This window comes from Mizuhopecten yessoensis, unplaced genomic scaffold (genome assembly GCF_002113885.1).
Source record: "Mizuhopecten yessoensis strain PY_sf001 unplaced genomic scaffold, ASM211388v2 scaffold10985, whole genome shotgun sequence".
Taxonomy (NCBI): domain Eukaryota; kingdom Metazoa; phylum Mollusca; class Bivalvia; order Pectinida; family Pectinidae; genus Mizuhopecten; species Mizuhopecten yessoensis.
This window is the reverse complement of record NW_018408820.1, coordinates 436,270-451,425: the sequence shown is the minus strand read 5'-3', so window position 1 is coordinate 451,425 and position 15,156 is coordinate 436,270. Positions and strand designations below refer to the sequence as shown.

The window sequence follows — 15,156 nt, the reverse complement described above, 5'->3', positions numbered from 1 at the left end:
GAAGAGTACGCTTAATTCGAAATTTACATTGTATTTGTTGTTCTGTTCGCAGATGTGCACAAAAGGAATTATTTATGATATTGTAAACAAAGAAATACAATAATTTGTTGTTTTTTATCACCAGATAACTTTGAAAACATCTTTCGCATTCACTTCTCCAGCATCTTTTAATGTAAATAAAATGTGTAACAATATGTATTTGTAACAAACCATGTTTATAAGACCGTTAACACGGTGATATATAGACCATAAGCCGGGGCTGTTATATATAAATTATAAATGAAATGACCTTTTCTCATTCAGCGGTTGTCCATGAAAACATGGCTACGCAAGTCTATGATGATGGGAAGACTACTCACCTTTTAGTTTAAAACAACTCCTTTCTCGGGTGACATCCGGCCTATTCAAAGATCTGTGGTCAATGGCAAATTGCTCAACGCTGCTCGCAACAGGCTAACGCTGTCATGAAAATAAAAGCTTATAGTTTTGCAGAATATATTGCCATTACAAACTGAATTAATAAAATTAATTGAATGTGTAACAGCTTGCTTGGTTCAAACTTTGTTTTATTCAAATTGTGTTTGACAATACATCGAAGAACATGTTTTTAGAAAAGAAAAGGAAACAAAAACAATTGTCGTGACACTTATGTAAATTTGTTACCTGCTTAATAATCAACTTTTCAACACTAGCTACAAGAATGAAGTGATATTTACAACAGAACAATTACGGGAGTAGGGGAGAGAGTAATGGATTGGTATTGCAATGAGTATGTGGAAAACGATTCTGTAAAATATAACTATGGAATAGTAGATGAAAATGTCAGCAGTCCTGTAAATGGACACTCGATCAAGGTTAACATGTATATACAAGTTACATAGAATAAATCACCACTTAATCAATTATTGACAAAATTGGTATGACACAAAGCACCGCCATGATTATTAAAAACGTTGCAGTTCACATTCTAGCCATCACACTTATCAAATATAAGTCCATAAAACACGTTCCTGCCTCGTCCCTGGCACGTCCTGCTCTAATGCGTATAAACATGGTCGACTTAGATACATGTTCTATTTACAGAAATGTTTAACGTAGAATAGTACTTTATTATGTTGAGGTATAATATATATTTTATTGTTGAAGTATTGAATTATCTTATTAGGTGGAGTTATTATCTATTCCATATTGTTGAAGTGAGGAATTGTCCTTTTCGTTTTAGGTATAGTAAATTCCACTTTGGTGAAGTGGGAAAGTGTCCTATTAGAATGAGGTATTATGATTTATGTTCTAAATTGTTAACGTCGAAAAAGTTCCTAATAGATTGAGGAAGTATATATTTAGTATTGTTAAATTTGAATATGTTCCTACAAGGCAATGGTCATAAGCTCAAAATCTGCCCTCTTAGATTATGGTTGATGGTAATTATCTGTGAAGATTGTTTTTACGATAATATAATCTACCCTACTTGATGTTGTGACAGAGAAATTACCAACCTGGGGCTGATTCATTTGGTTTTTCGCACCTCAGACAGAGATATCCTATCACATACCCCATGCTAGACTTTGTATGTCGTCCGACCTGTCTGGTACCTTCACGTGACATTTCGCGGAATTCTTACACAGCGACGTATTCATTCGCGCGTAAACGACTCGATATTGACAATCTGCATTAAACATATTATGTTTTATCGTTATATGGTTTGTTGTGATGTAAAGTATGTAGTTAGTTGTCTGATGTTGTAGATAAAATATAATCTACACTGTAAAACATTTCGAAATTTAAATGAGGCCCCAGACGGGTTACTTGTAGTCTCTAGCAAGATGCAAATAAATTGTAATATCTGTAACTGAGCGAGATCTGTTTATCTCACTCTCAGGCTAAGATTATGTAACATCCCAACCTCGGCTTACGCTTCGGTTGGGATACTGTTACAGAATCTTAGCCCTCGCTTGATATAACCAAATCTCGCACAGTTACAGGTAATAGATTTTAGTAGTCTTACCCGAGGCTCTGCCAAGGGTTATACAACCAAATAATCACCAAAGAGGTCGAGATTTCTCTGTTGCACTCTCAAGATAGAGGGTGAATATTTTTTCTTCCATCATCCAAAAACTATATTTAAGAACAATGGTTTTCAATAATTGTAATCTATTATCCTGAGTTTTGTGCATGACCTCTCCCGTCAAGAAACGCTTATGACGTCAAAATAGTATTTATATCTTATGACGTCATAGTATTGCTGCCAACTACGCACAATCTGTCACTCTCTTTTTGGGGTGACAGAAAAAATTCCTTATAGGATGAGACAAAATTTTGAACAGGTAAAACGGGAGACGATTCAGATAAAGTTGAAGAAAATACGCTAAACAGGTTAATGACAATTGGCCACATTAGCCTATGGTTTATGCCAAAATTTCAGTGTACATGTAGGTTTATTATTGATGATAATGTTCAGTGTAGTTTTATGGTTGATGATAATGTTCAGTGTAGTTTTACTGTTGGTGATCATTTTCAGAGTAGGTTCATGGTTGATGATAATGTTCAGTGTAGCTTTATGGTTGATGATAATGTTTAGTGTAGTTTTACTGTTGGTGATCATTTTCAGTGTAGGTTCATGGTTGATGATCATTTTCAGTGTAGGTTCATGGTTGATGATAATGTTCAGTGTAGCTTTATGGTTGATGATAATGTTCAGTGGAGTTTTACGGTTGATGATAATTTTCGGTGTAGGTTTATGGTTGATTGTGACTTAACGGCATTTTCATATCAGTATTTGTAACATAATTCTGTATTTTATTCTTACCTTTGTGATGTGCAGTATTCTACTCACCTCACTTGATCAACAAAGATAAGGCACGTTTAGATCATTTTACAGAAATTCACTTATAATAGTCTTACCAATAGTATATATGTCAATCTGAATTTATTATAAATGTATAACGTTGACAGTCTTCAATAAATGTTGTTTTTGTTTTTATTTTTTGTTCGTTAAAGTTCGTAGAATTTGGTTTTTGTATAGCTAGATTTTTTTTTTTATTAAATTAAAATGATGTATAGATTGGATGCACGCATGCAAAAGCAATTCGTAAGGAGGGCGTCATGCCAAAAAGACAATGTGGGTACGTCTATAACTATCAGTTGTGTATAACATTATGTCACAGGTTCAAAACAATATTCTGTTAAACAACCAACATATCGTTGGCATAAGTTGTTACTGGTACATTGTACATATAAAAGACGAATACTGCAGTAAATGGTTGGAAAACTGAATTAAAAGGCATTATGGTTTTAGATCCACACGTGGATAACTGAATGAATAAATAACAAGTACACACCTGTAGGAAGTAGAATGAATGAACGAACAAAGGAACAACCAAGCGAACGAATGTATGGTATATTTAAAATAGAAAAAGGAACAGTAAATAACAATGAATGATGTAAACGAAAGATGAGGCAGGAAAAATGAAAGATAGCCTGAGGATTTCATATAGTACATGGATAGCGAGTTAATCGTATTTATTTTTATACTAGGATTGGAGAGTGCAATTAATGTTTTGTTTAATATTTGATTTTAAGTTTAAGTGGCAAGATACATGTTTCTATGAATTGTATTAGACATAACGAATTTAAATAACTCGCATAAGGATATTGTATTGGTTTCGCTTGAGGTGCAAGCTCACTGATACAGACTAACGTACATTTTATAAGATACTTGGCCAGTCAAATTCATCATTATCGTGGTAAAACACTTTGTATATATGTTAAAAGTCTAGGAATACGCGCTTTGAAACATGGAGATATTATGGATTTTAACACAAATTCTAATGTGTGACACCCTGATAAAAACTCCAGTACTGTATTTGGGAAAAAAAATCGAAATATAACCACTAAACACGGAAACTCGGTAGATACCTACTGTGTAGGCCCTGCATGAAAGAATAACAATTGATACAAAACGGTAAATAAGCGCACGGTATATTTCCTTAAGGAGATACTGTTAACCTTATAAGAATCGAAGTGAAGTGTTATGAAATGTAACTCAATACCACAAGCAAACTTGAACACACTCTGAGAGCTGAGACGATGTCTAGGAACTTATTACATAGACTGATGACGCATTTAGCAAGCTCAACGGTTTGAAATTTGTGTAAGAGTAAAAAGGAGACAGCTAACGAGGTCAGATGAAATAGTGATATATCTTTTAGATCTTTTGTATAACGGATATGAAAAAACTGGTGTTTTTACATGTAATAGGAGAGAAATCTTAATAATTAATTTCCGTAATAACGCTATAATAAAGTTATGAACACAATTTTAACTGTGGAAATTTCGGGATGTAATACTCTATCAGATTCCAGGTCATAATTTGGCCATTATAGCTCTCTGATTTAATCTTTTTGTTTCATTAAAGTTTTCTGCATTTATACGAATTCAAAACAAAAGATAGATTTCTACTTGCTTTTTTTTGTATTTGTCCAGTGATCTCGATAACCTAAGACATTATACAACGTAATACTCTCACCAATGATGGCAGAGATTGAAATTCACAAACTTCCTATGTAACAATTGAAGACTCTCAGATAAAAACACTTTTGCTAGGTTAACGACAATTTTTGGTCAAACTGATTAGTCAATCCAACAGATTCTGTGTAACACGTAAAATACAGGAGACTGGTTAATATAGGTTGCTTATGACGAACAACGTAAATACGTTGTTTCGACATAAGGTTTTAGTCACTGTTACAGTGGTGGGACAAAACCTTTGACGATTTATAACAGCGGATTTTGCCATCAGTAGAAAAATTTGCATGATAAATTGTCAATAATGTTTTCAATTATAAAGAGGGGTTAACAATTGCAGCAAAATTTTACTCTCAAATGTTATGACATTTGAAAAGGTTTCGACAATCAATGACAATGCTGACGACCGCTACACGTGTTCGTCTATGTTACAAATACGATACGTATCTATGACGGTCGTCTGCAATCGTCGTATTAACTTGTTGATTTTATTGGTCATTATCACGACACGGTTGACATGTGCTATACTTCAGCATCTTTTCAACAGGCAATTTTCTGCCGTAATAGACCAATATTATGCAAATACTAGTTTATAGATGTGACATTTTAGCATTTGTGAGGTGGTGTTAATGCCCCTTGTTATAAAGCATATAAAAAGCAGCATACGGGGGATTGGGCATTTCAGTTTTGTTTTTAAACCTCCACTGTACGCGACGTTGATTCGATCTTCTTCCTAAGGTAAGGGCATATTTTATTGTTTTAATTTCAACAAAAGAATGATAGAAACATACCTCAATGAAATGAATATATAGTAGACAAAGAATATATATCGAAAACCTTCTTCAAAAAACGCTTCGATCCATTGTTAATGCTATAATAATAAATATTTTCAAAAATAACGTCTCTAGATCGTCTCTTAAACAAATAAAGAATAACAAAATGTAGACAAGACATTAACCGGAACGGTCGTATCTAACCTGGATACTCTTTGTATCGTAATAAATTGTATTTGTTTTATCCAGAAATATCCTGGAAGGTTAATAAATTGCAAATCAATAACGATCGGACAGCTAGGATAAATATGATATCATCTCTTTGGCAATATTCATTGACTTTGTGTGATATCATAGTCGATGATTTTGATTATGATCATTATGATCGTTTAAATGTACAGAATGTCCCTATTCCTACTCTGCTTTAATTTATACAATTTGAATTAAAATTATATTTTGTTTTTTATAAGTTATTTTACAAAATACTCTATCATGCCCAGAGTGTAGGATTTTACCAAATTTGAAAACCCCTCGGGTGGAATTTCCCTATCCTATACCCCTTGACATGAAAGAGTCTTATAATATTTAATCAGAGTGATATTAAAGATTTTTTGTTCACAAATTATTTTTAAATAAACCCGACAAAATTTAAGCTACCATACTCTTTTTTAATACTTGTATTTGGAATGAAAAGGCAACGACATTGTGATTTTTGGAGCTATGTGTACTCTGTTTTTAACAGAAAAAGTCCTTTATGTAAATATTAAAAGAGTATTGCTTGTTACATATATAAGTCTTGCTTGCTTAAAACAAAGGCAAATAGAAGTAAGCATGTTCAAAGACGTTTTATACAAAACGTAATTTGATCCCTATATTATTTGCTCCTTTAAGAACCACAACAGTTTGTTGGTAGTAAATATTTGAAAGAGAGTTTTATGATAATTCAATTACAAACGGTTTTATGTAATAAATGGCCATATTGTTCATATAAAGGATATAGATAAAAATTTATATTAATATTATATACATTTTAATGATAACGATACATATTAATGATATAGATCAAATATATATTAATGATATATATACGTTTTAATGATAAAGATACATATAAATAATATAAATTTAAATACATATAAATGATATAGATCTAATTACATGTTAATGATATAAATACATATTGGAAATGGAATGTAAAAATTAAGATGAAAACAAAATTGAAGAATATTTTTGTAGCTTGACAAAAGTAAATGCGGTAGAAAGCAGAGAACAAGGTTAATGACTGTATTGATATGTTAAACATATAGTACAAATCATTTTCTTCTTTAAACTTGTTATTGAAAAACTCATATCTCTGAACAGGCCTATGGAGAATAACAATGAAACCCGTATTTTTGTACATACCGTGTTTTAGGATATTTCAAAACTGTAATACGTATTTTAGGTATAAAAGAGCAAAACACTAATTGCAGTACAGTAAGCAACGCTTGTCTTGTTTTTAAATAACTTACTTGTATTGTGCAAATGGTTTAAAGAAAATGACAATAAAAAATCTAAAAAATCTACAGAAAATAATGTTTGCTAAAAAGTAGTTGATTGCTATTAAAACGACTTCTTGTTCATATGTTACTTTATTACCATTTGTACTGTGACCAAACATTACCAGAAGTAATGATTTTCACGGTCACATAACGGTAAAAGTTGACAGGCGTTGAAGTCGGGCGTCTCTCCTTTATAATCTTCAAAGGACAGGTATCAGCCTAGCGATTGGTCAGGTGTTTTTTTTTACCTGAGGTTAATCAAACAGCTGTCTTTGTGCCTTCAATTTACCTAGGATCACAACAAATACAATAAATTTTAAAATGTGATGTGCATAAATATAAAGAGATAACTAAGTGTTTTGCTATTAACATTCTGTTTCCTTAGTGCTAGCGATATTTCTGTAACAAGATTGTGATTTTAATATAAATGTTATCATATCTTTTTTTATTATAATATATCATTATATATGGCTTTATAAATGGGTGTAGATAATAAAGTAAACAGCCTAGAGAAGGAAAATATCGAGCCAAAAACCGTTGAGCTTTTCTCCGAGTCCGCTTAAGAAGCCCCACAAGGCAGAAAGGCCTATCGGTCGGTCCTGTTTGTTTGTTATTTTATTTTATCTACATGTATATATCACCGGACTGTTATGACTTAATTGTTGTTTTGTAGGCTGTAAATGTTTATGGTAATGTACTGTATCAAAATTGTTTTGAAATTGCTTATATGTATTATGGATATGGCATGTAGTCAGATGGCGTAGTGGGTAGCGTACTCGTCTTTCACCAGGACAGCCGGGACATGATTTTCAAATCAGACGTATCGGGTCACTTACAAGACATCGTGGATTTCTTCGGGTACTCCGTTTTTTTCCCAACTTAAATACACACTGCACGCTTTCATCCGCGCCAACAAGTAATTTATTTTTAAGTTGATAGCATTTGTTTAATAATCAAGATATATTAAATAAGGTTAATTGATTATTTTTTGTACTATCATTTCATTTAATGTCATAGGAACATAAATTTAAGTATACCATTATTGTTCTGCAGATGAAACTACAAACATTTTCCCTGTTTATCATCGTCGGATTAATTTCATCAATCACGCAACCGACCAAAGCGGACGGGACCTATTTGGATTGTCAGTATACCTGTACTCAATGGTTTTTCGAATGTACAGACGAACTGGAATGTGCGTCAAAGTCTGATGTCTGTCTGGAATGCTGTTACAACGTACAGGACATGTGCAGCAACAAGTGTGACCGGAAGTTTCCCAATGATGTCATGTTTCGTCGCGAGCCACTCATAACACCCGGACAGAGGTACGAAGGTACCAGAACCACCGGAAACGAAGCTATAAAGAAGCGTTTTCAAACACTCACAGGTGCGCTGAAGAAATCATTGGACGCTGGCAAAGCAAGCGAAAATGGAGCAGTTGGCAAACGCAACGAGAACCTCCTCAAAATGATTGGGAAGGCGTGGATTCAGAAGTGAAGACAGTAGCGTATTTACAAGATTGACTTTTCGCTGTCGTTTATGATAACATAAATTGATAAAATTATGCGATATGCCTTTCCGCGAAAAAGAATTGCAGTTTCAAACACATTACATCTATTCTCTTGAAGCCACGTTATCAGTAAAAAATGTAACATTAATTAAGAATTAAAAGGACAAATTGTACGTCATATTTAAAAAGGAATCTCTTCAGAGTATTACAGTATTTCATGACTAGCTTCAATAAACTATGCCAAAGATACAGTGTTATTTTGTTTAGTTATATAAGTTTTAAGTCATCACAGCACTACCCTTGGAGATTTCGTTCCACTTTATCGACAAAATTGTCTGTTCTGCATACACTATTGGTTAAAAAGTACGCTTTTTTTTAGATGAGAGACGATTATTTTCCACCTGTAAGCGAGCACTGTTAATTCCGAGTTTGGTTCAATGTTCGTAGTCATGAGACACAATTTTATTTGATCACTCAGTGAAGTGAGAAAATACTCTTTGACTATTATGTAATACATTGTAGTTTCAGGTACTAAGCCGCTATTTATAGTTGTCTATTACACCGGCTTTAAATTATTACACTTCGATTTATCAAAAGATTTAAAGAGATTTAAGACAGGATATCTAAGCACATTTGTTCAAGCGTTTTATAAATACGGGTCGCATATGTTTCAAAAGAAAATTTCGAATGAAAGTTTTTAATAAAATTAAGTCCACTTTCAGAGAGCGTTTTCAGGAAGTATGACTTTATATATATATGGGTAAATAAGACTGCATTTAAATGCTGAACGCTGAGAACAGGGGATGTACAAATGCATATGTCCGTATGGACATTGAAATATACATAAACAAAACTGTCATTACATTTTACATGGTAGAATAGATATAATCAACATATGTTTGTATATTGTGCTTAAAAATTATCTCAAGATTTGAAAATATAGGGAAATAATTTACCCTCGCCGCAAGCAGCCTTTATCAATTATTTTTCCATTATTTCACACCCACCTTATATATTCCACCATAATACACACACATACGTTGAATATTACTTAAATTCCTATCTTACACCATAATGGATGATAAGCCATTCAAACATGACATGAACTGCGAGAAGGATAACATGTAAATGACATGATAAAACTATACAAGTGTGGCCTTCAGATCGTGTTCGTTCTAGATTTACGCACTTTGCCAGTCAAGGATGGATAGTTCTTAATTACATGTAATGGTCGTAGCAATTTAGTAACAGTCTCTAGTGTCTTTATCCCGTCACAATTACCCAAGCGTCCAATATCCCGTCGCAAATACCTGTGTCAAATATCCCGTCACAATTACCTCAGGGTCAAATATCCCGTCACAAATACCTCAGCGTCAAATATACCGTCACAAATAGTTTATCGTCCAATATTTCGTCACAAAAATCCTCAGTGTCAAATTTCGCGTCTCAAATACCGATACCTCCAATATCCCGTCTAAATACCTCAGCGTCCAATATCCCGTCACAAATACCTCAGTGTCAAATATCCCGTCACAAATACCTCAGTGTCAAATTTCCCGTCACAAATACCGATACTTCCAATATCCCGTCTAAATACCTTAGCGTCAAATATCCCGTCACAAATACCTCAGTGTCAAATATCCCGTCAAAAATACCTCAGTGTCAAATATCCCGTCACAAATACCTCAGTGTCAAATTTCCCGTCACAAATACCGATACTTCCAATATCCCGTCTAAATACCTTAGCGTCAAATATCCCGTCACAAATACCTCAGTGTCAAATATCCCGTCAAAAATACCTCAGTGTCAAATATCCCGTCACAAATACCTCAGTGTCAAATATCCCGTCACAAATACCTCAGTGTAAAATTTCCCGTCACAAATACCGATACTTCCAATACCCCGTCTAAATACCTTAGCGTCAAATATCCCGTCACAAATACCTCAGCGTCAAATATACCGTCACAAATACCTCAGCGTCAAATATATCGTCACAAATCCCTAAACCTCCAATATCCCGTCTAGACACCTCATCATCCGTGTCCTGTAAATGACTAGGATACACTGAAAAGTGTTGGTGGTGATATCTTTCATCTTTCTTGGGATACAACTTCACGATAGGTCGATCTTCATCCAAGGAAATAGTATTATTAACATTAGTTTGTGATACTTGCAGCAATATTTTCAAACTCCATGAAAAGACCATGCGTTTCCTTTGTAATATGTTACGTTAAAAATCACAATTACCCCTAATGTGTTCAATATGATAGAAAAGTTGCATAAAATAACAAAATAATGGCAATGATTTAATCAAGTTTTATTACAATTCATTAATGAAATATAAGAATGAAGACAAAGACAAATAACAACAATAACATTCAGTTATTGTGGTGTCACAGTATCAAAAAAGCATGCCACGGTGCCTGTTGGAAGGTGCTGTAGATTTGATTTATATGGTGATGCTGCTGTTGCTTAGGTTTTTTTTCTCTCCAAAATTTAGTTTAGTTTGTACTGCTATTTTGGTGTTTTACTTTGTCTTAGACAATTATTCTGTCAGAACCTTTTATTGTTACATTTTTGTTTTCAATTGAACTTTTTCTATTAAAAAACTTAACATTAAAGATTTACTAAACTGATCTGTATGCTATTCAAGGTAAAACAATTGAGTCCAATTGAACAATAATTTATAATATTAGTTACACGGAATTTTGGCAGAGTATACGGGATCGGCCGAAGGAAATACGAAATCCTGTAGGGTCATACCGTCCCGTATACCCTGCCAAAAATCCGTGTAACGAATTTATTACCCCTTTGAGTCTTTTATAATAAAAACAAAGAAAAGGCACAGTACCCCATTTAGTTTCGTTTTATCAAATTCCTCGAACTGTTCTTCCTGATTCTTTTCTTTTAAATACGTCCTCAGCATATTTGCCGTTCGTCTGTTCAACTTTTGTGTGTTTTGTGGCACATAGTTAGCCCTTTTGGCGAGTATATCCTCATCAGTATGTGAAGCGAAACGTTTTGCCATTTTGTAAACAGCGAAGCAGACGACGAATGCGAGTTGTCTCCCGTTGCCCGGCCGCAAGATACAAACACACATGACCCGTATACCCCTTGTAAAATCACGTGATTCCACCGTATTACTGCTGAGAATCACGTGACATGACCGTATATCCCCTGAGATTTTCGTATACCCCCTGAGATTTACGAATGCGGTTTGGTACACTGTAGTTTTTGACCAATCAGATTCCTAGATTTTTCTCAAATGGGTAATAAATAGAAATATTTCCTTTGTACATACTCCGCTTTTAGCTCTATAGCATCCTCAATATCCAGGGTTACGCTCACTTTCGCTATTATAGAGCGAAAGTGTGAGCGTAACCCTGGATATCGAGGATTGCTCTATATGTGCTGAATTTGAATTACGGCTTTCTTCACTCTTAGGTACCCGAGTTTTGTTTATTATCCTTCGTGACTTTTATGCGAATTTTTAGAACAATTTAATATTTCTTGGCTGTGAATATACATATTATTATACATATATACTTAATGCTAGACATTTCCCCTACGCTTTCATCGGCTGGGTCATAATTACATGGAGGTCGGCAATTTCTGATATCGACTCGTTATTACATTTGCATACGTTTTATAGGTGTAATGATTTAAATATTATTAAGCATCTAAAACAACAATTCAGAACGTTTACTTCGATCATTGTCCTCCACTTCGTCTCAAATAATATCATTTTCTCAAGTCCATATCACCACACATTCACCGATTTTTTTTTATTATTACTTGATTAATATTTATCAATATATCAAAAATATAAGAATTATGTTTCCAGTATATATAAAACAGCACATATTCCTGGTTTATTACCGTTCGTTCAGTACTATATAAAACATAAAACACAATGTTTGGGTAGCATCCTCACTTAGCGGCCATTTATATCATGTTAAAAGATGTTATCAAATCGAACAGAACGGTAAAACACTTTATCAATCTTTGCGCATCAGTTTGCTTTATGGGATATAAACAATATCGATTTTATTTTGCCTAATTGACTTGTAATTAAATATTACGGTTTTTTGGAGTATCAATATAATTGACCACAGTGTGACAAATTTGTACAAACATATAACGAGAGGCTATAAATATTTCATCCAAAAACTGATCACTGGAATGACAAATATTGATTCGAATACGCGCGAAACATAAAAGTAGATTTAAGATTACAATGGATTGGTTTAGTTTGGTTGTTTGTGTTTTACGTCCTATTAACAGCTATGGTCATTTAAGGACGTGCCAGGTTTTGGTGGTGGAGGAAATTTAAACCAGGAGTTCTTGAAGAAAAACCACTGACCTACGGCCAGTACCTGGCAATTGCCCCACGTAGGCCTCGAACCCGCGACCCAGTGGTGGAGAGCAATAGTGGTACAGGGAGAATGTCAGACGCCTTAACCACCGCGGATTACAGTAGAAAAAACACTTGATGATAAAGGCGTCGAAAGTCCAATTTAAAATTTTTAACAACACAAACTATGTTCAACGCATATAAGTACAAAATATACTGAAATTTCATATACATAAAAAAAAGTATATGTGTATGTAACAAGGAGGTAAATATCAAATACAGCTGTCTGCTCGGCGTAGGTCATACTGTACTAGGGATCTCCTGTCCTTATTTGCGGAGTTATATCTAAGTAAGTGGCCGTTCGAATCAACGTGCCATTTACATATACAGGAGTTCGTCCTCCGGTTCTGGTAACCGTCCGAGTAGTGTCGCTGTACTCCATCACTGTCGTACAAACTCTGTCGAGAATTTCCCGTCATGCCGTTATTCTCGATTTTGTGACACTGGCATGCGCACTTCGATGAGTTAGGGTTGAGCGATGCGCGATAATAGCGCTGATACTGAAGATATGCACGCTTTCGACATATTCGTTTCAATAATTCCATTTGCACCTGTAAAATAAAACCATTATAACTCATAATAATAAAGATAATTCGAGGTTCTTATTTACCGCTTTATCACAACCTAGTTTGTAGGTCGTCTCAAAAGCGGTTCACAAATTATTGTCCGTGGTTATAGGGCCTTTATCATTCTCAACTCACTTGGGAGCATACAGCCGGTGCTGCCATTTTGGCGCTCACAGCTAGCATTCAGCAATTCTAGCACTGCCCAAATATGTACTCGTTTACAACTGAGTAGACTGGAACAAGCGGAGTGAAGTATCTTGTTCAAAGATACAACACCGTGCCGTGACGTAACTCAAACACGCAACCCTTCGGTCGCGAGCCTGGCGTCCTACCACTGGACTTACGTGCCTTCATACATTGGATAAGATGTTAAAGCTCATAACAAAATCAGAATAATTTACCAAAACAATACACACAATTTGCAAATTATCGTAGAGAGAATAATATATATATATATATATATTGATCAAATATACATGTCACTTTACAGAACAGTTACAAAATAATATTCCATTATTACTTTAAGCCATAAAAACATTGATGCTCATTTAATGCCATGACTTGTATACATCAATGCGTAGTTATTTGAAAACATACCTCTCCATTCATGAAGCAGAACAATATAGCAACCACTAATCCCTATAAAATAAACCAAACGATATTGAGTACATATTCCATTAATCATTTATAAATGTTGGGAACATTTATCTCTGTAAATAATTGAATTTAATACCAAGTATTACGTGGTTTCATTAAGTCTTTGGCTACTGACATCGCAAAACTAGATTTGCATTAAATTTAGAGTGCCAATAAAATGCCATTTTAATCCGTAGTCTTGTATTTTGTTGTCCTTATGTATAGCATACGGTTGTAATTCTCTCATTCCGGATATCGTTTTAATATTAAAGTTAAAGTTAAAGTTTGTTTCCATCACATTACCCGATAAAGCTCTCAAAAAATAAATAAGTGTATGATATGATATAAAGTTAATGTTCATTGTTAATTTCATTCATAATAATGATGTTGTTTATTATACAGTGTATAAACGGTAGTGTACCTGAAAAGAGTTGAAAAACATCTCAAAGTAAAGTTTCACCACTTCCGTTTCCGGTTCTAGCTGGTCAGGAAAGCCGATGAATACTATATAATGAATTCCAAACAGCGGAATAAGGACCAGTGTAGCTTTCGCCAATCGTCTGAAATATAGTGAAATACCCAGTGTAGTCCTGTATATCAGTTATATTCCATGTAAAAAAAAGAAAGAATCTAACGTAAATTCGCGTTGAGCATTGGATTGTGAATTCAAAAATCACACAAATTACAAGAATTCATTTACATTTCTATAACTTACGACATGCAAGTCAAATACATTGAGAATAACGTATACTCGCGAATAAGTTCACAGAAGGAGATGAAGTTAATCAACAGTTTAGTTGAACACGTGACTTGTACAAGATACGAGATACAAGAAACTTCATTTAACGTCGCATACAGGTAAACAAGGAACATTAGCTCTTGAGAGCTATTATTGCGACAAACATATGTAAAATCAATCTAATTAAAATAATATCTTCGCATCGCTCCCGTTTACTGCGACATATCAGTAAACGGGCGCGATGTGAAGATATGATTTTAATTAAATTGATGTAAAATAACAATAACACATTATATTACAAGTAAAGGGAGATAATCACATACATTATCTCCCTTTACTTGTAATGTAAAGTGACACTCTATCAACACATGTGGACATAGTATTTTATTTACTTTATATCGTGGCAGCGATACAGATTATATAGAGTTACAACATCAAACACATATAGTTCTA

General features: G+C 34.0%; 1 protein-coding gene across 1 annotated transcript in view; it reads right to left on the bottom strand.

Moving 5' to 3' along the window:
• Window positions 1-12,968: 12,968 nt before the first annotated feature.
• Window positions 12,969-15,156, bottom strand: part of LOC110464312 (secretin receptor-like) — a 73,368-nt gene continuing 71,180 nt past the window's right edge. The window contains exons 11-13 of the mRNA XM_021519461.1: window positions 14,386-14,524; window positions 13,926-13,967; window positions 12,969-13,313 (exon numbers count right to left, since the gene is read on the bottom strand). Coding sequence (XP_021375136.1) covers window positions 12,975-13,313; window positions 13,926-13,967; window positions 14,386-14,524 — 520 coding nt within the window. The 3' untranslated portion in view covers window positions 12,969-12,974. The remainder of the gene's footprint in view (window positions 13,314-13,925; window positions 13,968-14,385; window positions 14,525-15,156) is intronic.